The 22,298-nt window shown below is 51.5% G+C and overlaps 1 protein-coding gene across 3 annotated transcripts in view; it reads left to right on the forward strand.

The window, feature by feature from the left end:
* adar (adenosine deaminase RNA specific) overlaps window positions 1-22,298 on the forward strand; it is a 69,644-nt gene extending 47,346 nt beyond the window's left edge. For all 3 annotated transcript variants that reach the window (XM_080183521.1, XM_080183523.1, XM_080183522.1), the window contains exons 5-15: window positions 2,382-2,517; window positions 5,165-5,379; window positions 6,844-6,997; window positions 8,223-8,394; window positions 11,418-11,511; window positions 14,404-14,523; window positions 15,761-15,894; window positions 17,588-17,770; window positions 20,327-20,439; window positions 20,928-21,055; window positions 22,054-22,298. In XM_080183521.1, the coding sequence (XP_080039647.1) occupies window positions 2,382-2,517; window positions 5,165-5,379; window positions 6,844-6,997; window positions 8,223-8,394; window positions 11,418-11,511; window positions 14,404-14,523; window positions 15,761-15,894; window positions 17,588-17,770; window positions 20,327-20,439; window positions 20,928-21,055; window positions 22,054-22,294 (1,690 nt within the window). In that variant the 3' untranslated portion in view covers window positions 22,295-22,298. The remainder of the gene's footprint in view (window positions 1-2,381; window positions 2,518-5,164; window positions 5,380-6,843; window positions 6,998-8,222; window positions 8,395-11,417; window positions 11,512-14,403; window positions 14,524-15,760; window positions 15,895-17,587; window positions 17,771-20,326; window positions 20,440-20,927; window positions 21,056-22,053) is intronic.

Genomic DNA, 22,298 nt, shown 5'->3' on the forward strand with positions numbered 1-22,298 from the left:
CCCCATAACCCTTAATCCCCTTGCCTATCAAAAACCTATCAACCCGCGTCTTAAATATATTTAGCGAGGCAGCCTCCACCCCTTCAACGGGCAGAGAATTCCAGAGATTCACCACCCTTTGAGTGAAGAAGTTCCTCCTCAACTCTGTTCTAAACTGCCCCCCCTTTATCTTGAGGCTGTGCCCCCTAGTCCTACTGTCCTTTCTGAGCAGGAAGAGCCTCTCCACCTCTATCCTATCCATCCCATTCATCATCTTATACGTCTCAATGAGATCTCCCCTCATTCTTCTAAACTCTAATGAGTACAAGCCCAGTTTATTCAGCCTCTCCTCATAGTTCAACCCCCTCAATTCTGGTATCAGCCTAGTAAACCTCCTCTGCACTCCCTCCAAGGCCAAAATATCTTTGCGCAGGTGCGGCGACCAAAACTGCACACAGTACTCCAGCTGGGGCCTCACCAGTGCCCTGTACAGTTGCAGCAAGACCTCCCTACTTTTATATTCAATCCCCCTCGCTATGAAGGCCAGCGTCCCGTTCGCCCTCCTGACCACCTGCTGCACCTGCAGGCTGGGTTTTTGCGACTCATGCACAAGGACCCCGAGGTCCCTCTGCACCGTCGCCTGCTGCAGTTTTTCGCCATGTAAGTAATAGTCCTTCCTACCATTATTCCTACCAAAGTGGACAACTTCACACTTGCCAAAATTAAATTCCATTTGCCAGTTCCTGGCCCATTCGCCCAGCCTATCTAGATCCTTCTGCAGACTCTCCACACCCTCCGCACAATTTGCCGTTCCACCAATCTTGGTGTCATCAGCAGATTTCGACACCATACACTCGGTTCCCTCCTCCAGATCATCTATATAAATGGTGAATAGCTGAGGTCCCAGCACCGACCCCTGGGGTACTCCAGGATTATTATTGCTTCTTGTTGCGGCACGGCTGGCACAGTGGGTTACCGCTGCTGCCTCACGGTGCCAGGGACCCGGGTTTGATTCCCAGCCTCGGGCCACTGTCTGTGTAGAGTCTGCACATCCTCCCCATGTTCGTGTGGGTTTCCTCCCACAGTCCGAAAGACGTGCTGGTTCGGAGGGGATGGACCGTACTAAGTTCTCCCTCAGTGTACCCGAACAGGTGCCGGAGTGTGGCAACTAGGGGATTTTCACAGTAACTTCATTGCAGTGTTAATGCAAGCCTTACTTGTGACTAATAAATAAGCTTTCACCCCGCTTTTAAAGTTTATCAGGATGTGAGGTTGAGGCTGCAGTCTGATCAGTCAGAATCCTTTTGAGGGGTGGAGCAGTTTCGAGGGGCTTACACCTGCTCCCAACTTGTGTGCTCTTTATGTTGTTAATATTGAGTGTTGTAGGAACACCACTCCACAGCCACCCTATCAATAGCCCTCAGGATCAAACGAGTCGCTTCATACGCTTCTACACTCCAGCGGATCCTAGAAATGGACCCCACCATACAGAAGGAGGCCAGTCGGCCCATCGAGTCTGCGCCAACCACATCCCACCCAGTCCCCATCCCCATAACCCACATATTTACCCTGCTAATCCCCCAACACGAGGTTCAATTTAGCGTGGCCAATCCCCCCCAGCCCACACATCTTTGAACATTCAAGCTTAGCTTGTCCAATCTGTCCTCCTCAGATAATCCTCCCATTCCAGCTATTGGCCCAGTAAACCCTCTCTGACCTGCTGCATTATTTTCCATAGCGGTGGCACAGTGGGTTAGCACTGTTGTCTCTCAGGGACTCCAGTTCAATTCCAGCCAGGGGTAACTGTCTGTGGAGTCTGCACGTTCTCCCCTGTGTCTGCGTGGTTTTCCTCCGGGTGCTCCAGTTTCCCCCCTCAGTCCGAAAGCTATGCAGATTAGGTGGATTGGCTATACTAAATTGCCCCTTAGTGTCCAAAGATGTGCAGGTTAGGTGGATTGGCCATGCTAAATTGTACCCTTAGTGTCCAAAGATGTGCAAGTTAGGTGGATTGGCCAAATTTGGCAAAATTGCCCCTTAGTGTCGGGGGATGAACTCGGGTAAATACGTGGGGTTATGGGAATAGGGTCTGGGTGGGATTGTGGTTGGTGCAGACTGAATGGGCCAAATGGCCTCCTGCACTGTGGGGATTCTATGATGCTATTCAATATAAAATGTTACAGGGCTGAACTGCAATGATCTGCCAAGGTTCATTTCTTGTACCGAACCAAGGTGGAATATTTGGCTCCCCTCCGATTAAGGATGCCGTGGAGATATTTAGTGATGCATTTAAACATAAGCCTCGGGCTTATTTATGGTCAGCCTCAACATGCTGTGCTCCACACCCAGGTTTTGTGGTTTCACGTGTGTGTGTTTTCTTTTTTCCCTGAAATTCCTCCCTGCAGATTCACCATCATGGTTAAACTGGGCAACGATACCTTCCCGACCGCCACGGCAAACAGCAAGAAGCTGGCCAAGATGCTGGCGGCCCAGGCAGCTGTGGTCATCCTCCTGGGAAATTCTCCTCCCTTTTCCTCCAAGGTAAGCTGCGGACCCACACAGCGGCAGCGCTGTCGACTGCTCTCAACCCGATGGTTATGATGGGGTTTGCAAGGCGGAGAGTCGGAAAGGCAGCGGGATGTGGCGTTGATGGGTGTAAAGTTGCCCGGTTCCATGTTGTCAGGGAGGCCGAGAGCTCTAAGGCACCAGACTTGAGGGATGTGATTCCTTGCCTTGTGCCAGCGTGGTGAATCCTGGTCCCTTTCCCTTACCGTGCTTTGCCTTGGCACAGTAGCACAGTGTTTAGCACTGCTGCTTCACAGCCCCAGGTACCTGGGTTCATAAGAACATAAGAACATAAGAAATAGGAGCAGGAGTAGGCCATCTGGCCCTTCGAGCCTGCCCCGCCATTCAATAAGATCATGGCTGATCTGTCGTGGCTCAGTTCCACTTTCCCGCCCTCTCCCCATAACCCTTAATCCCCTCTCTTATCAAAAACCCATCAACCCGCTTCTTAAAAATATTTAGCGAGGCAGCCTCCACCACTTCAACGGGCAGAGAATTCCAGAGATTCACCACCCTTTGAGTGAAGAAGTTCCTCCTCAACTCCGTTCTGAACTGCCCCCCCTTTATCTTGAGGCTGTGCCCCCTAGTCCTACTGTCTTTTTTGAGCGGGAAGAGTCTTTCCACCTCTATCCTATCCATCCCATTCATCATCTTATACGTCTCAATGAGATCTCCCCTCATTCTTCTAAACTCTAACGAGTACAAGCCTAGTTTATTCAGCCTCTCCTCATAGCTCAACCCCCTCAACTCCAGTATCAGCCTAGTAAACCTCCTCTGCACTCCCTCCAAGGCCAAAATATCCTTGCGCAGGTGCGGCGCCCAAAACTGCACACAGTACTCCAGCTGCGGCCTCACCAATGCCCTATACAGCTGCATTCTCGATTCCCGGCCTTGGGTCACTGTCTGTGTGGAGCCTGCACATCCTTCCTGTGTCTGTGTGGGTTTCCTCCAGGTGCCCCCGTTTCCTCCCACAGTCCAAAGATGTGCAGGTTAGGTGGGTTGGCCATGCTAAAATTGCCCCTTACTGTCAAGGGTAGCGATGGGGTAGATGCAAGGGGTTATGGGGTGAGGCCTGGGTAGGATTGCGCTTGGTGCAGACTTGATGGGCCAAATGGTGGGACGACACAGTGGTTAGCACTGCTGCCTCACAGTGCCAGTGACCCGACTTGGGTCACTGTTTGTGCACAGTCTGCATGTTCTCCCTGTGTCTGTGTGGGTTTCCTTCGGGTGTTCCGGTTTCCTCCCACAGTCCGAAAGACGTGCTGGTTAAGGTGCATTGGCAGCGTGTTCCAGATCGTAACAAATGGGGCAGCATTTTAAAATAATGATAATAAAATAATAATCTTCAATGCCCCATTTCACACACACACAGCACCACCACCACCACCACCACCCCCCCCCCCCCCCACCCCCCCACCCCCCCAACCTCTGTGACCATCCCTAGCGTTTCACAAGGGTGGCAGCTGTCACCTGTCCAGAACTCGGGGGTCACAGTTTGAGGATAAGGGGTAAACCTTTTTGAGTTGAGGTGAGGAGAGAGTCCTTCACCCAGAGGGTGGTGAATGTGTGGGATTCGCTCTCACAGAAAGCAATTGAGGCCAAAACGTTGTGTGATTTCAAGAAGGAATTAGATTTCGCTCTTGGGGCTAAAGGGGTCGAGAGATATGGTGGGGGAGTGGGGAGAATCAGGATATTGAATTTGATGACCAGCCATGATCAAAATGAATGGCGGAGCAGGCTCGAAGGGCCTCCTACTTCGACTGTCTACATTTCGATGATTGGAAATTTGCAACATGGGGAGATTCTAGTGATATTGTTAGCGCATTGGTGGCAGGAGAGACACGGATTGAAATTCCCCCTCGAGGAGCTGGTGGGAATTTAAATTCGATTAATAAAATATGGTCTCCGTTACTGTGACAGGTATCTTTTGATTTGATTTATTATTGTCACACGTATCGGGATACAGTGAAAAGTATTGTTTCTTGCACGCTGTACAGACAAAGCATACTGTTCATAGAGAAGGAGAGAGTGCAGAATGTAGTGTTACAGTCACAGCGAGGGTGTAGAGAAAGATCAACTTAATGCGAGGTAGGTCCATTCACAAGATGAATGGTGGAGCAGGACCGAATGGCCTCCTGCTTCTGTGTTGTGCCAGTGAGAATCCCTGACCATGGGCCCTCTGCGCTAATCCTTTGTTGGGGAGGCAGCAGGCACGTTCCGCCATAGAGCCCTGTGTGTGGTCAGGGAATGCTTTCTTCTTTCTGTGTGATAATACAGGCACAAATGGGTCAGTTTGTCTGAATCAATAGCACTTCCGCCTCTCCGAGGGGTTGCATGTTTGAGCTGCAGTGCGGGCGTAATTAGGCTGATAACCTAGTTAAAACGAGGCCCCACCAATCTATTCAATGGCATTTTTTTTAAGATTGCCTTCCCGTCTCAAAAAGAAAACAGCTAAAATCCGTATCCTTCACAATTCGCATAGCACAGGCCATCAGAAATGCTGTCCCGTATTCACATTTATCGTTTAGACTCCTCCTGCCCTCCGCCTCCTTGTACCTTTGGTCCCACTGGTAACTAAATCTCTCCTTTTCCTCTCCCTCCCTCCCTCCCTCTCTCCCGCCAGCCCTCGGATGTCAACATGGAGAATTCTGTGGCACAAACCTCCATTCCGTCCCTGTCGGCGGTGGACCTGGAAGCTGCCCAGGCAGCAGGCTTGGGAGAGCTCATCGCCTACCTGAACAAGAATCCCATTGGAGGCCTCTTGGAATACGCGCGCTCAAAGGGATTCGCAGCGGAGCTGAAGATGATAGACCAATCGGGGCCGCCACACGATCCCAGGTTGGTGTTTTCCCTCCTTTCTTTCCGGGTCCAGGACGTCATGGTGGTTAGCACTGCTGTCTCACAGCGCCAGGGATCCAGGTTTGATTCCCAGCTTTTGCTGACTGGGTGTTACGAAAGCTGTGAGTGGTGGTCAGTGGGAATTTTGAAGGGAGGTATCTGCACGGGATTCTTCCGGATGCTCCGGTTTCCTCCAAAGATGTGAAGCTTAGGTGGATTGGCCATGCTAAATTGCCCCTTTGTGTCCAAAGATGTGCAGCTTAGGCGAATTGGCCATGTTAAATTGCCCCTTACTGCCCAAAGATGTGGGGGTTAGGTGCATTAGCGGAGTAAGTATGTGGGATTACGGGGATAGGGCCTGGGTGGGATTGTTGTTGGGGCAGTCTCGATGGGACAGGAGGCCATTCGCGCCATTGAGATTCCCCCCCACTCCGCTTGCTACGCTTTCCATGGCAGGCTAGATGGAACACTTCCACCCTTTCGAGTTTTCATCAGCTGGAAGCTGAGAACCTTGGGGAACGGTGCGGTGCACAGTGGTTAGCGCTGCTGCCTCACAGCACCGGGGAACTGGGGTTGATTTCCAGCTTGGGTCACTGTCTGTGTGGAGTCCGCATTTTCTCCATCTGCGTGGGTTTCCTCCGGGTGCTCCAGTTTCCTCCCACAGTCCAAAAGACGTGCTGGTTAGGATGCATTGGCTAAATTCTCCCTCAGTGTGTCTGAACAGGCACCAGAGTGTGGTGACTGGGGGATTTTCACAGTAACTTCATTGCAGTGTTAATGTAAGCCGACTTGTGACACTCAGACATTGTTGTACAAGACATTGATGAGGCCACACTTGGAATACTGTGTACAATTCTAGTCACCCTATTATAGAAAGCACATTATTAAACGAGAAAGAGTGCAGAAGAGATTTACTAGGATGCTACCAGGACTTGATGGATTGAGTTATAAGGAGAGGCTAGATAGACTGGGACTTTTTTCTCTGGAGCGTAGGAGGCTGAGGTGTCATCTTATAGAGGTCTATAAAATAATGAGGGGCACAGATCAGCTAGATAGTCAATATCTTTTCCCAAAGTTAGGGGAGTCTAAAACTAGAGGGCAGAGGTTTAAGGTGAGAGGGCAGAGATACAAAAGTATCCAGAGGGGCAATTTTTTCACACAGAGGGTGGTGAGTGTCTGGAATGAGGTACCAGAATAGTAGTAGAGGTGGGTACGATTTTGTCTTTTAAAAAGCATTTAGACAGTTACATGGGTAAGATGGGTATAGAGGGATATGGGCCAAACGCGGGCAATTGGGACTAGCTTAGGGGTTTAAAAAAAAGGCAGCATGGACAAGTTGGGCCTGTTTCCATGCTTAAACCTCCTAAGACTCTATAATAAGTAAACTTTTATGTTGTGTCACATTGTTTGTTGTTACGCCATGGTGACAGGCGAAATATGGGCTTATTTTGCCTCTTGCCACAGGTTTACCTACCAGGCGAAGGTGGGAGGCCGGTGGTTCCCTCCAGTGAGTTCAAGCAGCAAGAAGCAGGCGAAGCAGGAGGCAGCAGACGCTGCTCTCCGTGTCCTGATTGGTGAGGGCGAGAAGGCGGCACGGACTGGAGAGTTTCCCTCGGAGGTGGGTGTCTCAAACAAAAAAACATACACGGCTTCTCGGGCAAAGTCTCATGAGTGGCGGCAGCCAGTGTAGCTGCAGCTGGTGATTCGATATATTTAACCGCAGGGTCAGAGAGGGGGAAACTCAAATAGTGTACCCACTCCTGACCAGAATCAGGAAACACAGTAGTGTGTGTGTGTGTGTGTGTGTGCGTGCCTGCGTGTGTGTGCGCCTGCGTGTGGAGATTGGAGGGGTGTGTGTTGTCAGGAGGGGTGGGGGTGCGTGTGTTGTCGGGGCAGGGGGGTGGAGGCGAGGGTACGTGTGCGCTGTCTGGGAGGGGGCGGCAGGGGTGTGTGTGTGTGTGTGTTGTCTGGGGAAGGCGGGGGTGTGTGCATGTTGTCGGGCCGGGTGCATGTGCGCCTGTCTGCATGTGTGTTGTCTGGGGGGGGGGGGGGGGGGGGGGGTGGAGGTGTGTGCGTTGTCTGGGGGGGCAGCAGGGGTGCGTGTGTTGTTGTTGGTTGGGGGGGGGGGGGTGCATATTGCCGGGCCGGGTGCGTGTGTGTTGGCTGTGTGGGTCGGGGTGCGTGTCAGAGCGTGTGCGTGTGGACACTTGTTATCCCACGGTATTCACAACAGCTTCAGACATGATGAATGTAACACCTGGGTAAAGTTGAGAGCGGGCACCCTCTGCACCTCCCAAGCACCAGCTCCAGGTTCCCCTCCCAAAGCTGCACACATCACCCCGCCCCCGGAGTGGGAGAGACACACAGCCTATTCTTTTATCGCCGTAGCGTCAACACCCCATCGCCGTGGGAGTGCGTACCTCTGCTAGGGGCTGCGGCTGTTGACGGAGGTGGCGTTTGCAGCTCCCATCTCGGGAGACGTCCCGTTTGAGAGTGAGCTTTAGATGAAGGCGGCTCTCGGGCCTGAGTCAGCACTGTTCAGCTGGGGTGGGGGAGAGCTACGGTGGGTGGAAGGCTTCGGATTGTGTGCGAGCTGCAAAATGACACTTGGCTGCCGAGCGTGTTGTTTTTGCAGAGCGGAGTAGGCACTTGTTGCCGCGGCAACCGAGAGCAGTGTGGATCCAGCGGTGGAAACCGCTCCAGCTTGCAACGGGGTGAGCAATAAAAGAACGAGGGTGCTGGCTGATGATATAACTGAAGGTTAAACCACCTGTGAAGGATTTGCTGGAGGCAGAGTGTACTCCTCCTCACATGAGTAATACCCTCTCTCTCTCTCCCTGCAGTTACCAGTGTCTGGGGGTACAATGCACGATCAGATTGCCATGCTCAGCCACCAGTGCTTCAACAACTTGACTGCCCGGATCCAGCACAGCCTGCTAGGCCGCAAGATTCTGGCCGCCATCATCATGAAGAAAGGAGATGATGACCTGGGAACCACAGTCAGCCTAGGCACAGGTACACATACAGGGTGGAAGGCACAGTGCTTAGCACTGCTGCCTCAGAGCGTCCGGCTTCCATTCCCAGCTCGGGTCACTGTCTGTGTGGAGTGTGCGTGTTCTCCCCGTGTCTGCGTGGGTTTCCTCCAGTTTCCATCCACAGTCCAAAGATGTACAGGTTAGGTGGATTGGCCATGCTAAATTGCCCCTTAGTATCCAAAGATGTGCAGTTAGATGGATTGGCCATGCTAAGTTCACCCTTATTGACCAAAGGTGTGTAGGTTAGGTGGATTGGCCGTGCTAAATTGCCCCTTAGTATCCAAAGATGTGCAGGTTAACTGGATTGGCCATGCTAAGTTGCCCCTTAGTGTCCAAAGATGTGCAGGTTAACTGGATTGGCCGTGCTAAATTGCCCCTTAGTGTCCAAAGATGTGTAGGTTAGATGGATTGGCCGTGCTAAATTGCCCCTTAGTGTCCAAAGATGTGCGGGTTAACTGGATTGGCCATGCTAAATTGCCCCTTAGTGTCCAAAGATGTGCGGGTTAACTGGATTGGCCGTGCTAAATTGCCCCTTAGTGTCCAAAGGTGTGCGGGTTAACTGGATTGGCCATGCTAAGTTCACCCTTATTGACCAAAGATATGCTGATTAGAGGGATTGGCCATGCTAAACTGCCCCTTAATGTTAGGGAGACTGGCAGAGTAATCAAAGGGCGTAACGGGGATAAAGTTTGGGTGGGTTTGTGGTCAGTGCAGGCTCGATGGGCGGAATGGCCTCCTCCTGCACTGTCGGGATTCTGTGATTCGAACTCCTCATCTTCCTCCTGGCATCTTCCAGCCTGACCCTGGACAGGAAGGGAGAAGGAAGAAGCAGAGTTTTAGCGCCCACGTGCTGTCGGAGGAGCAGTGTTAGCAAAACTGAAAGGAAATGTAAATACTCTCACGCCCTTTAAGCACACTTCTTGTACAGAAACGCTCAATTTTTAATTTCAGCTTTTTATTTCTGTCCAATGTAAATAGATCTTTGATGTAAAATGGATTTGTTTTACTGTTAATCTTAAGCTCTGGCATCGCCAGCCAGGGCAGTTCATTCAGCAGACCCGCTCAGGCCTGCTCAGTATTAGATTGCCATCTGTGCATGAGAAGTTAGGATTTATTCAATTGCAAATCCCAAGGCTATTCCTTGAGGCTTTTAGTTTTTGCTCTTATTTCCTCTAATCGCTCTCTGAGCTGCACTTTGATTTGCAATGAGTTTGTGCTGAAACAGTCTCTTGAGGAGACTTACCAAGCCCAGCTCTCTTCAATTGGTCTCCACTTATTGGGTTGAATAAATAGACTGTGAAGCAGCGCTCCCAGCTTGATTGGGCTGGGGCGGTCTTCGACAGTGGGTGAAAACCAAGCGAGTGTGTTCCATCAGGTGACTAAGATCGCCCCTCCAGTTTGTACCAACTAAACTGATCCCAGCAAGGCACTGATCACTATCCAGAAACCCATGGGTTAGAGACAGAGAGAGGGGAAATCAGCCAGGGTTCCTGCTCCTGATCACTGTCCAGTGATCCCTGGGTTAGAGAGAGGGAGGAGAAATCAGCCAGGGTTCCTGCTCCTGATCACTGTCCAGTGATCCCTGGGTTAGAGAGAGGGAGGAGAAATCAGCCAGGGTTCCTGCTCCTGATCACTGTCCAGTGATCCCTGGGTTAGAGAGAGAGAGAGGGGAAATCAGCCAGGGTTCCTGCTCCTGATCACTGTCCAGTGATCCCTGGGTTAGAGAGAGAGAGAGGGGAAATCAGCCAGGGTTCCTGCTCCTGATCACTGTCCAGTGATCCCTGGGTTAGAGAGAGAGGGGAAATCAGCCAGGGTTCCTGCTCCTGATCACTGTCCAGTGATCCCTGGGTTAGAGAGAGAGGGGAAATCAGCCAGGGTTCCTGCTCCTGATCACTGTCCAGTGATCCCTGGGTTAGAGAGAGGGAGGAGAAATCAGCCAGGGTTCCTGCTCCTGATCACTGTCCAGTGACCCCTGGGTTAGAGAGAGAGGGGAAATCAGCCAGGGCTCCTGCTCCTGATCACTGTCCAGTGATCCCTGGGTTAGAAAGAGGGAGGAGAAATCAGCCAGGGTTCCTGCTCCTGATCACTGTCCAGTGATCCCTGGGTTAGAGACAGAGAGAGGGGAAATCAGCCAGGGTTCCTGCTCCTGATCACTGTCCAGTGATCCCTGGGTTAGAGAGAGAGTGGGGAAATCAGCCAGGGTTCCTGCTCCTGATCACTGTCCAGTGATCCCTGGGTTAGAGAGAGGGAGGAGAAATCAGCCAGGGTTCCTGCTCCTGATCACTGTCCAGTGATCCCTGGGTTAGAGAGAGAGTGGGGAAATCAGCCAGGGTTCCTGCTCCTGATCACTGTCCAGTGATCCCTGGGTTAGAGAGAGGGAGGAGAAATCAGCCAGGGTTCCTGCTCCTGATCACTGTCCAGTGATCCCTGGGTTAGAGACAGAGAGAGGGGAAATCAGCCAGGGTTCCTGCTCCTGATCACTGTCCAGTGATCCCTGGGTTAGAGAGAGAGGGAGAGGAAATCAGCCAGGGTTCCTGCTCCTGATCACTGTCCAGTGATCCCTGGGTTAGAGAGAGAGAGGGGAAATCAGCCAGGGTTCCTGCTCCTGATCACTGTCCAGTGATCCCTGGGTTAGAGAGAGAGGGGGGACACCAGCCAGGGTTCCTGCTCCTGATCACTGCCCAGTCCCCTGTTAACTCCAGCCCAAATGTGGTACAAGTTTTTAATTCTCTTCTGCAAATAGTATTTTAATCAATTTTAAAACTGAGAGTGATAGCCCTTGTTACCCAAATGGGTAGTGTGGGGGAATGGGTCTAGGTAGAGTACTCTTTGGGAGGATGGGTGCAGAATTGATGGGCTGAATGGCTTCCTCCTACACTGCGGGGATTCCACGGACGTGCACTCACGATTCCATGGGTATCAGTTTGACTGTTAGAAATGTTGGGCTTCACTGTTTGTCTGCTGGTAAACGGTGCTGATGCGCTCTCTGTCTCTTCCTTGCAGGTAACCGATGTGTTAAGGGGGAAGAGCTAAGTCTGAAGGGGGAAACGGTTAACGACTGTCATGCTGAAATCATCTCACGGAGGGGTTTCATAAGGTAAAGACTTCCTCGGGGATGGGGGGAGCGGGGTAAGGACCGAGAGGTTTAACGCGGCTGGGTTAACGGGCTTCCCCGTTTATGTGGCGCCACATTACAAGAGGAAGATCCCAGTCCTGATTCCTGGTCTATGCTGAGATAGTAAGTAGCCTCACAAGACCAGGTTAGAGTCCAACAGGTTTATTTGGTAGCACGAGCTTTCGGAGTGTCGCTTCTCCTTCAGGTGAGTGAGGAGTTGTGTTCACAAACAGGGCAGATGTAGATTCAGACTCAATTTACAAGATAATTGCTGGAATGCAAGACTTTATAGGTAATCAAGCCTTCGAGGTACAGACAAAGTGAGCAGAGAGAGGGTTAAGCATAAGTTAAAGAGATGTGTATTGTCTCCAGCCAGGACAGTTAGTGAGATTTTGCAAGCCCAGGCAAGTTGTGGGGGTCACAGATAGTGGATCGTGAACCCAAGGTCCCGGTTGAGGCCATCCTCGTGTGCAGAACTGTGCTGAGATGGCAACCAAGCAAAAGAAGGAACACTGGTGTTCAGGTGGGGTGGGGAGAATGAACAAAGAACCAAGAAAATTACAGCACAGGAACAGGCCTTTCAGCCCTTCCAAGCCTGCACCGACCATGCTGCCCCGTCTGAACTAAAACCCCCAGCCTTCTGGGAACCGTATCCCTCTATTCCCATCCTATTGATGTATTTGTTAGGACGCTCCTTAAAAATCGGGTACACTGAGGGAGAATTTAGCATGGCCAGTGACCCCTAACCAGCACGTCTTCAGGAAACCCAGGAGTTCCACAGATTCCCCACTCTCTGGCTGAAGAAATTCCTCCTCATCTGTTTTAAAGGACAGTCTCTTTATCATTTGTGGGTGGCACAGTGGTTAGCACTGCTGCCTCACAGCGCCAGGGGCCAGGGTTCAGTTCCAGCCTCGTGTCGAGGAGGGGAACCTATGTGGAGTTTGCACATTCTCCCTGCATGGGTTTCCTCCGGGTGCTCTGATTTCCCCCCACACTCCAAAGATGTGCAGGTTAGGTGGATTGGCCATGCTAAATTCCTCTTTAGTGTCAGAGGGAGTTTGGGGGGGGTGGTTCACAAGATAGGGTCTGGGTGGGATTGTGGTTGGTGCAGACTCGATGGGACAAATGGTTCCTTTTGCATTTTAGGGATTCTAAAGGGAACCAGATGGATTTTTCCGACAATGGGTCATCAGTAAATCTTCAATCCCAGATTTTTTTAATTGAATTCAAATTCCACCATCTGCCGTGGTGGGATTCGAACCCAGGTCCTCCAGAACATTAGCTGAGTTTCTGGATGAATACTCCAGTGATAAGACCACCAGGCCATCACCTGCCCATGTGGGTTTGAGCACAGGCTGGAAAATAATGTCGACAAGTAACAGTGCCACAAATATTTCGACCAGACACGCAGGATGTAGCCGAGAGATTCCTGGCTGACCCTGGGCTTCTTAGCGAAATGCGCACTGCCACCCGTTAGCTGTGTCGCGTTTGGCTGGCTCGGGGACTGAGGGCGATTCTGTTTCTCGATTTTTTTTTTCCCCCCCTCCGCAGTGTGTAATTAAAGCTGGCCTCATCACAGCAACGTCTGCGCTGTCCTAATCCCTGCAGATCCTGATTCTTTGATTCTGCCAGCAGGACCCTGCAGTGTTTAAATCCCCCCCCCGCCCCGCATCTGTGGCACAGTTAACCTTGAGGCTCCTTCACGAGCTCTCTTAAGTGTGGGCTTGTCTCGTCGTGTGTGTAGTGTCCCCCTGCCACCTCCAAATAACTGAATTGAATTCAGGGACTTAAGAGAGCAACGTTCACAGGTTACTGTTCTCTGCACTGGGTTTACAATCCTTGGGGGGGGTGGGGAGAGAGAGGGAAGGAGGGAGGTTGGTGTCAGGGAACAGGCAAGCATCCCTGTGGAACAGACGGTTCAACGTTAACAAACCAGTTGCTGCATCGTGGATAGGAGCAACATCACACTGGGCTACTTATGACAGCTTTAACAGGGACCTTTCAGTAGCAGGATTTAATAAGGTGGGTTGTAGCAGAGACAGGTTGTCCGCCACTGGTGTGCAGAATTAGTGAAGAAAATGCATGAGACAGAGTAAACCCTCCAATGAAGATGAGCCTACTGACTATCTTAACAGCTCACTTCACCATTGTTTGTGTAATCCCCTGTGAGTGCCGCAGCCTGTACAGGAATGGTCATCCAACTCAGTGTTTTATCTCACCTGCTTGCTTCTCTTTGCTTTAATGCATCATTTTTCTGCAAATCCCGGCACCCACGCCTGTCCTTTCAGTACCTTTTCTCCCAGCGGCAAGGGGGTGGAACGTTGGCACAGTGGTTAGCGCTGCTGCCTCGCAGCGCCAATGACCCGGGTTCGATTCCGGTCTCGGGTCACTGTCTGTGTGGAGTCTGCACGTTCTCCCCATGTCTGCGTGGGTTTCCCCCAGGGGCTTCGGTTTCCTCCCACAGTCCAAAGATGAGCAGGTTAGGGGGATTGCCTCTTGGTGTACAAACATATGTGGGTTAGGGTGGATTGGCCATGCTCAACTGCCCCTTAATGTCCAAAGATGTGCAGGTTAGGGGGATTGGCCATGCTAAATTGTCGCTTAGTGTTGGGATTAGCAGGGTAAACATGTGGGGTTACGGGAGTAGGGCCTGGGTGGGATTGGTGCAGACTCGATGGGCCGAATGATCTTCTGCACTGTGGGGATTCTGTGATTTGTAAGATGATGAGCAGGAAAATCCTTTCAGAACCGCATCTGTGATGAGAACAATCCGGTTCGGGTTACGAGGAGGGAATCTATCATACCTTCCCAGTGTTGTGATATTTCATACCTCTACACCTTTACTTTCTAATCAGATTGCTGCTTCCTCTGCAGGTTCCTGTACAGCGAACTGTTGAAATACGACTCTGCATCTCCGGCCGACAGCCTTTTTACTCCCGCTCAGGACAACAGGTTACAGATCAAACCAGGAATAACGTTTCACCTCTACATCAGGTTAGTATAAAACCTGCCAGCCACCCACCGACCACTCTGTGGGTGGTCACCCAGGAGTCTTCATTGTGGTCATGGACTTGCCTAGATGGAGGCTCCAAGTTAGAATGAGTCAGATAGATTTGTCTTCTGTTACCTCAGCACGTCCCAAAGCGATTTACACCCCCTGCTGCAATGTGGCGAAAGCATGATGTGGAGATGCTGGTGTTGGACTGCGATAAGCACAGTAAGAAGTCTCTCAAGTCCAACAGTTTATTTGGCAGCACAGGCTTTCGGCATCTCAGGCTGAGTCTCACCTGAACAAGGAGCCCAAGACTCCAAAAGCTTGTGCTGCCAAATAAACCTGTTGGACTTCAACCTGGTGCTGTGAGACTTCATACTGTGGAAAACACAGCAGCCTGCTTGTGTGGAGGAGCAGCACGCTGGCACAGTGGTTAGCGCTGTGCCTCAAAGCACCAGGGACCTAGGTTCAATTTGCGGCTTGGGTCACTGTCTGTGCGGAGTTTGCACATTCCCCTTGTGTCTGCGTGGGTTTCCTCCCACAGTCCTAATGTGTGGGTTAGGTGGATTGGCCATGCTAAATTGCCCCTTAGTGTCCAAAGATGTGCAGGTTATGGTGGATTGGCCATGCTAAATTGCCCCTTAGTGTCCAAAGATGTGCAGGTTAGAGGGATTGGCCATGCTAAATTGCCCCTTGTCCAAAGATATATAGGTTAGGGTGGATTGGCCATGCTAAATTGCCCCTTGTCCAAAGATATGTAGGTGCCTGGAGTCCTGTAAGACTTGCTTTGCAGGTACAGCAGGCAGTAAAGAAGGCAAATGGTATTTTGGCCTCCAGAGAGAGAAGATTTGAGTGTAGGGTTAGGGATGTTTTGCTGCAGCTGTACAGGGCGTTGGTGAAGCCACACCTGAAGTATTGTGTGCAGTTTTGGTCTCCTTATCTGAGGAAGGATATGTAGGATAGGATGGATTGGCCATGCTAAATTGCCCCTTGGTGTCTGGAGATCGGCAGATTAGGTGGGTTGGCCGTGCTAAATGCCCCTTAGTGTTCAAAGACGTGTTGGTTAGGTGCACTGGCCGGGCTAAATGTGCGAATAGGCACTGGAGTGTGGCGACTCGTGGAATCTCACAGTAACTTCATTGCAGTGTTAATGTAAGCCTTACTTATGACTAAAAAATAAAAATATAAACTTAACTATCGTGCTTTACCTTTCTGCTTTGCTGTGCCTCCCTTCCCCAGCACTGCCCCCTGTGGTGACGGAGCCCTGTTTGACAAGTCGTGCAGTGAACCCCCCACAAAAGAGGGAGATGAGTCGCACCACCCACTGTTCGAGAACATGAAACAGGGCAAGCTACGCACCAAGGTCGAGAACGGTGAGTCCGCAACCTGTGAGGAGAGAGAGAGTGAGCACTGCAGGCTTGTTCCGAATGTGACTCAATCTACTGGCGTCACAAGCAGCTCAGTGCCTCACCTGTCAACTATGGGAATCAGGATACATTAAACTCTGTAATCTCACTTTTAACCCAGACCAAACTGGGAGATAAAATATTCCCCTCAAGACGGGGAAATGTCTGCTGCGGATCAAGCAAGGTTTCAGTGTGTGACATTATTATCTCGGAGAAAAGGGGAGCTTTACTCTGTATCTAACCCCGTGCTGTACCTGTCCTGGGAGTGTTTGATGGGGGACAGTGTAGAGGGAGCTTTACTCTGTATCTAACCCCGTGCTGTACCTGTCCTGGGAGTGTTTGATGGGGGGACAGTGTAGAGGGAGCTTTACTCTGTATCTAACCCCGTGCTGTACCTGTCCTGGGAGTGTTTGATGGGGGGACAGTGTAGAGGGAGCTTTACTCTGTATCTAACCCCGTGCTGTACCTGTCCTGGGAGTGTTTGATGGGGGGACAGTGTAGAGGGAGCTTTATTGTGTATCAAACCCTGTGCTGTACCTGTCCTGGGAGTGTTTGATGGGGGACAGTGTAGAGGGAACTTTACTCTATATCTAACCCCGTGCTGCCCCTGTCCTGGGAGTGTTTGATGCTGCAGTGTTGAACTACTCTATCTGATCCATGACACTATTGCATTTGTTACTGATGCTCAGCGGCTAAACTGATACACAGGGTTTCCGTGGCAGTGGCACCTCTCAGTCCCTGAACAGCAAGTTTACTCAAACTGAACTTGGTTCACGGAGAGTTTCCTGAACAAACTTACAAACTTTAATCAACTGATGTAACTTCAGCCAGAACACCAGTGGTCAGAAAGTGTTGGTGGTGTTTGTGCCTTCAAGGGGAGTGAAAATCTCAGGAAGTGTGCTTTAGATCAGAGAGCCACCTTCCGCACTTAGACAATGCTGCAAACTGTAGTATGAACGCAAAATACTGTCGGTGCTGGAATCGGAAACAAAAACAAAAATGCTGGAAATTCTCAGCAGGTCTTGACCGCATCTGTGGAGAGAGAATAGAGTCAATGCTTGAAGGATAGGTGACCCTTCGTCAGAGCTCTGACCATGTGTTACAAACAGTAAGAAGTCTCACAACACAAGGTTCATGTCCAGTAGGTTTATTTGCGAGCTTTCGGAGTGTCACTTCCTCAGGTGAGCCTGAGGAAGGAGCTCCAAAAGCTTGTGCTACCAAATAAACCTGTTGGACATTAAACTGGTGTTGTCACACTGCTTACTGTGCTCACCCCAGTCCCAATGCTGGCATCTCATGTGTTATAAAGGCAGCCTAGATATTAGATTTTGCACTTTTACCCTTTTTTTGCATATTCTCCCCATGTCTGTGTGGGTTTCCTCCAGATGCTCTGGTTTCCTCCCACGTGCTTTACCTTTCTGCTTTCCCACAGTCCGAAAGACGTGGTTAGGGTGCATTGGCTGTGCTAAATTCTCCCTCAGTGTACCCAAACAGGTGTGGCAACTAGGGGATTTTTGACAGTAACTTCATTGCAGTGTTAATGTAAGCTGACTTGTGACACGAATAAATGAACTTAGGGAAAAAAACTGCAGAGAAACATGAGTAAAACGCATTTCTTTTTAAGAGCGTGACAAATAATTGGTCAATGTCTGACCTGCAGGTGAAGGCACCATCCCAGTGGAGTCGAGTGACATTGTCCCAACGTGGGATGGGATTCAACATGGGGAGCGACTCCGCACCATGTCCTGTAGTGACAAGATCCTGCGTTGGAACGTGTTGGGACTTCAGGGAGCTCTGCTGTCCCACTTCATCCACCCCGTCTATCTGAGCTCTGTCACTTTGGGTAAGCTGCCAGCCTCCCTCCTTGGCCTCTTCCAGCCAAGGGTTAAAACACTCTTATTTGTCATTTATATTAATGATTTGGATGAGAATATAGGAGGTATGGTTGGTAAGTTTGCAGATGACACCAAGATTAGTGGTAGTGTGGACAATGAAGAAAGTTATCTCCAACTGCAACAGGATCTTGATCAACTGGGCCAGTGGGCTGACGAATGGCAGATGGAGTTTAATTTAGATAAATGCGAGGTGATGCATTTTGATCAATTGAACCAGGGCAGGACTTACTCAGTTAATGATAGGGCATTGGGGAGAGTTACAGAACAAAGAGATCTAGGGGTACAGATTCATAGCTCCTTGAAAGTGGAGTCACAGGTGGACAGAGTGGTGAAGAAGGCATTCGGCATGCTTGGTTTCATCGGTCAGAACATTGAATACAGGAGTTGGGATGTCTTGTTGAAGTTGTACAAGACATTGGTAAGGCCACACTTGGAATACTGTGTACAGTCCTGGTTATCCTGTTATAGAAAGGATATTGTTAAACTAGAAAGAGTGCAGAAAAGATTTACTAGGATGCTACTGGGACTTAATGGTTTGAGTTATAAGGAGAGGCTGGATAGACTGGGACTTTTTTCTCTGGAGCTTGGGAGGCTGAGGGGTGATCTTATAGAGGTCTATCAAATAATGAGGGGCACAGATCAGCTAGATAGTCAATATCTTTTCCCAAAGGTAGGGGAGTCTAAAACTAGAGGGCATGGGTTTAAGGTGAGAGGGGAGAGATACAAAAGGGTCCAGAGGGGCAATTTTTTCACAGAGAGGGTGGTGAGTGTCTGGAACGAGCTGCCAGAGGTAGTAGTAGAGGCAGGTACAATTTTATCTTTCAAAAAGCATTTGGACAGTTACATGGGTAAGATGGGTATAGAGGGATGTGGGCCAAATGCGGGCAATTGGGACTAGCTGAAGGGTTAAAATAAAATGGGTGGCATGGACAAGTTGGGCCGAAGGACCTGATTCAGTGCAGTAAACCTCTGAGATCACAGGGATTTGGGTCAGGAGTTGGCAATGAGGAGTGTGAGAGGTATCTGTAATATCCAATTCATCACTTCGAAAGTCTAGTCACTGTTTATCGAGATAAATTTGGAATTGCACAGGAATTGTAATGGTGCAGGGTAAGAAAGCCCCTGCCAGAGATATTCTGTGTAAATGTTCAGGGTGGAGGTGATGGCCTAATGGTATTATTGCCAGACTATTAATCCAGAAACTCAGCTGATGTTCTGGGGACCTGGGTTCGATTCCCGGCTTGGGTCACTATCTATGTGGAGTTTGCATGTTCTCCTGGTGTCTGCGTGGTTTTCCTCCCACGGCCCAGAGATGTGCGGGTTAGGTTGATTGGCCATGCTAAATTGCCCTTTAGTGTCCTGAGATGTGTAGGTTCGAGGGATTAGTGGGTGGGATTGTCGTGGGTGCAGACTCGATGAGCCAAATCGCCTCTTTCTGCACTCTGATTCTGTGAATTCAATAAAAAATATCTGGAATTAAGGATCTACTGATGATCCATTGTCAATTGTCAGAAAAACCCATCTGGTTCCCTTTAGGGAAGGAAATCTGCCTCCTTACCCCGGTCTGGCCTACACGTGACTCCAGAGCCACAGCAATGTGGTTGACTCCTAACTGCTCCTCCAAGGGCAACTGGGGACGGGCAATAAATGCTGGCCCAGCCAGCAACACCCATTTCCTAGGAATTAAGAGTGGGAACTATGAAGGAGGGCAAGATGTTGGAAGGAGGATCGTGTTGTCAACCGGGGTCAAAGGCAGCTGAGGAACTGAGAGTTTGCAGTCCTTGTGTGACTCAGAAAGCCCCAAAGAGCCACTTGAAGGTTCTCGTCACTGTTGTGACGCAGGAAATGCGGCAGCCAATTTGTGCACAGCAAGCCCCAACACCGTTCTGTGATAATGATCAAAGATCGACCAGTGTGCTGGGGATAACGCTCCTGCTCTTTTTCACAATAGTACCATGGGGTCTTTTACATCCAGCTGAGAGGGAGGGACCCCGGGTCTCAGACAAACATCTGAGCGATTGGAGCCTCCCGGAGCCTGGCGCTGCTGCCCTGGGGCCTCCCGGAGCCTGGCGCTGCTGCCCTGGGGCCTCCCGGAGCCTGGCGCTGCTGCCCTGGGGCCTCCCGGAGCCTGGCGCTGCTGCCCTGGGGCCTCCCGGAGCCTGGCGCTGCTGCCCTGGGGCCTCCCGGAGCCTGGCGCTGCTGCCTGCATTGGAATTAGATTGATTTATTATTGTCACATGTATTGGGATACAGTGAAGCCCTTGTGAACTATGCAGACAAAGCTCACCGTTCATAGAGAAGGAAAAGAATGGGTGCAGAATGTAGTGTTACAGTCATAGCTAGGGTGTAGAGAAAGATCAACTTTTTGCGAGGTCGGTCTTATTTCTGAGGAAGTAGGTGATAACCGTGCTTTTGCTCGTGAGGGTGGAGAGAGAAGTTATTCTCTGGCTCTGCCACAGCCTGTAGGAAAGGAATAAAAACTGTCTCTTCCCTCAAACCCGCAGGTTACCTGTACAGCCACGGACATCTGGCCCGAGCTGTCTGCTGCCGCATGTCCAGGGATGGTGAGGAGTTTCAAGCAGGCCTGCCTTATCCTTACACACTGAATCACCCCCAGGTAAGCACATCAACAAGCTTGGACACAGCCCCTTCCAGCCACTGTACGACAGACACTTGTCCGTAGGTGCGGCAGTCAGAACAGGCTGAGAACATTCAGCTGAATGAATATTGTACAGGCCAATGCATGTCCACCTCCGATGGTGCCCAATTTTGGTGTGTGACGCTCCCCCGCATCCCTGTCGGGGACGGTGTGTGACGCTCCCCCGCGTCCCTGTCGGGGACGGTGTGTGACGCTCCCCCGCGTCCCTGTCGGGGACGGTGTGTGACGCTCCCCCGCGTCCCTATCGGGGACGGTGTGTGACGCTCCCCCGCGTCCCTGTCGGGGACGGTGTGTGACGCTCCCCCGCGTCCCTGTTGGGGACGGTGCGTGACGCTCCCCCGCGTCCTGTTTGACCAATTAGTCATCCCCATTTCCGGCTCGCCCGCCCTCTTTTCCCCCTCTGTCCCCTGCTGAGTTAAGGATTAATGATTGCTCCCTGCTTGCAGATTGGCAGAGTCAGTGTCTACGACTCAACGCGGCAGACTGGGAAAACAAAGGAGTCCAGTGTAAACTGGTCCCTGGCGGATGGAACAGAGATCGAGGTTCTTGATGGAACGAAAGGAAAACTCGATGGGTAAGAGAGACAAATCAGCTGGTCCGTTTTGTGTGTTCTGACCCTCCCACAGTGCACCCCTCCCGCAGTGCGGCGCTCCCTCGGCACCGACCCTCCCGCAGTGCGGCGCTCCCTCGGCACCGACCCTCCCGCAGTGCGGCGCTCCCTCGGCACCGACCCTCCCGCAGTGCGGCGCTCCCTCGGCACCGACCCTCCCGCAGTGCGGCGCTCCCTCGGCACCGACCCTCCCGCAGTGCGGCGCTCCCTCGGCACCGACCCTCCCACAGTGCGGCGCTCCCTCGGCACCGACCCTCCCGCAGTGCGGCGCTCCCTCGGCACCGACCCTCCCGCAGTGCGGCGCTCCCTCGGCACCGACCCTCCCGCAGTGCGGCGCTCCCTCGGCACCGACCCTCCCGCAGTGCGGCGCTCCCTCGGCACACAGTTCCTTGTGTGGCTCTGAAATCTCAAAGCTCCTGACTCGAAGGTGAACGGATACTGCCCACTGAGGGGAGGCCAAAACTGACCCAGTATTACTGAAACTGCAAATGGCGATCAAAGGGAATTCTGGAGGAAGGCGCGGCTGGGTGTCTGACCTTCACACACGAAGGGCGGCACAGTGACACAGTGGTTAGTGCTGCTTCCTCACAGCGCCGGAGACCCGGGTTCGATTCCCGGCCTCGGGTCACTGTCTGTGTGGAGACTGCACATTCTCCCCGTGTCTGCGTGGGTTTCCTCCGGGTGCTCCGGTTTCCTCCCACCGTCTGAAAGACGTGCTGGTGAGGGTGGATTGGCCGTGCTAAATTCTCCCTCAGTGTAACCTGAACAGGAGTGTGGCGACGGGGGGATTTCACAGTAACTTCATTGCAGTGTTAATGTAAGCCTTACTTGTGACACTGATAAATAAGCAAGCAGACAATTTTGAAAAACTGACAGAAATCAGAGCTCTTGATTTTTGTTCGTGCTTCTGCCCCCTCCCCTCAACCCCCTCTCAACTCTCTCTCCCCCCCCACCCCCTTCAGGCCTCAGCTGGACGTCTCCCGGGTCTCCAAGATCAACCTGTACAACCTCTTTCGGCGGCTCTGCATCAAGAACGACCGGCAGGACCTGCTGGCCCTGGCCTCCTACTCCGACGCCAAGGCCGCAGCTGCGGACTTCCAGAACGCCCGCACCCTGTTCTTCAAAGCCCTGGAGCAGATGAACTATGGCAACTGGATCCAGAAACCCCTGGAGGAGAAGAGTTTCATGAACAGTGACGCGTAGTGTG

This window comes from Carcharhinus amblyrhynchos, unplaced genomic scaffold (genome assembly GCF_965287045.1).
Source record: "Carcharhinus amblyrhynchos unplaced genomic scaffold, sCarAmb.v2.hapA chromosome_322, whole genome shotgun sequence".
NCBI lineage: Eukaryota > Metazoa > Chordata > Chondrichthyes > Carcharhiniformes > Carcharhinidae > Carcharhinus > Carcharhinus amblyrhynchos.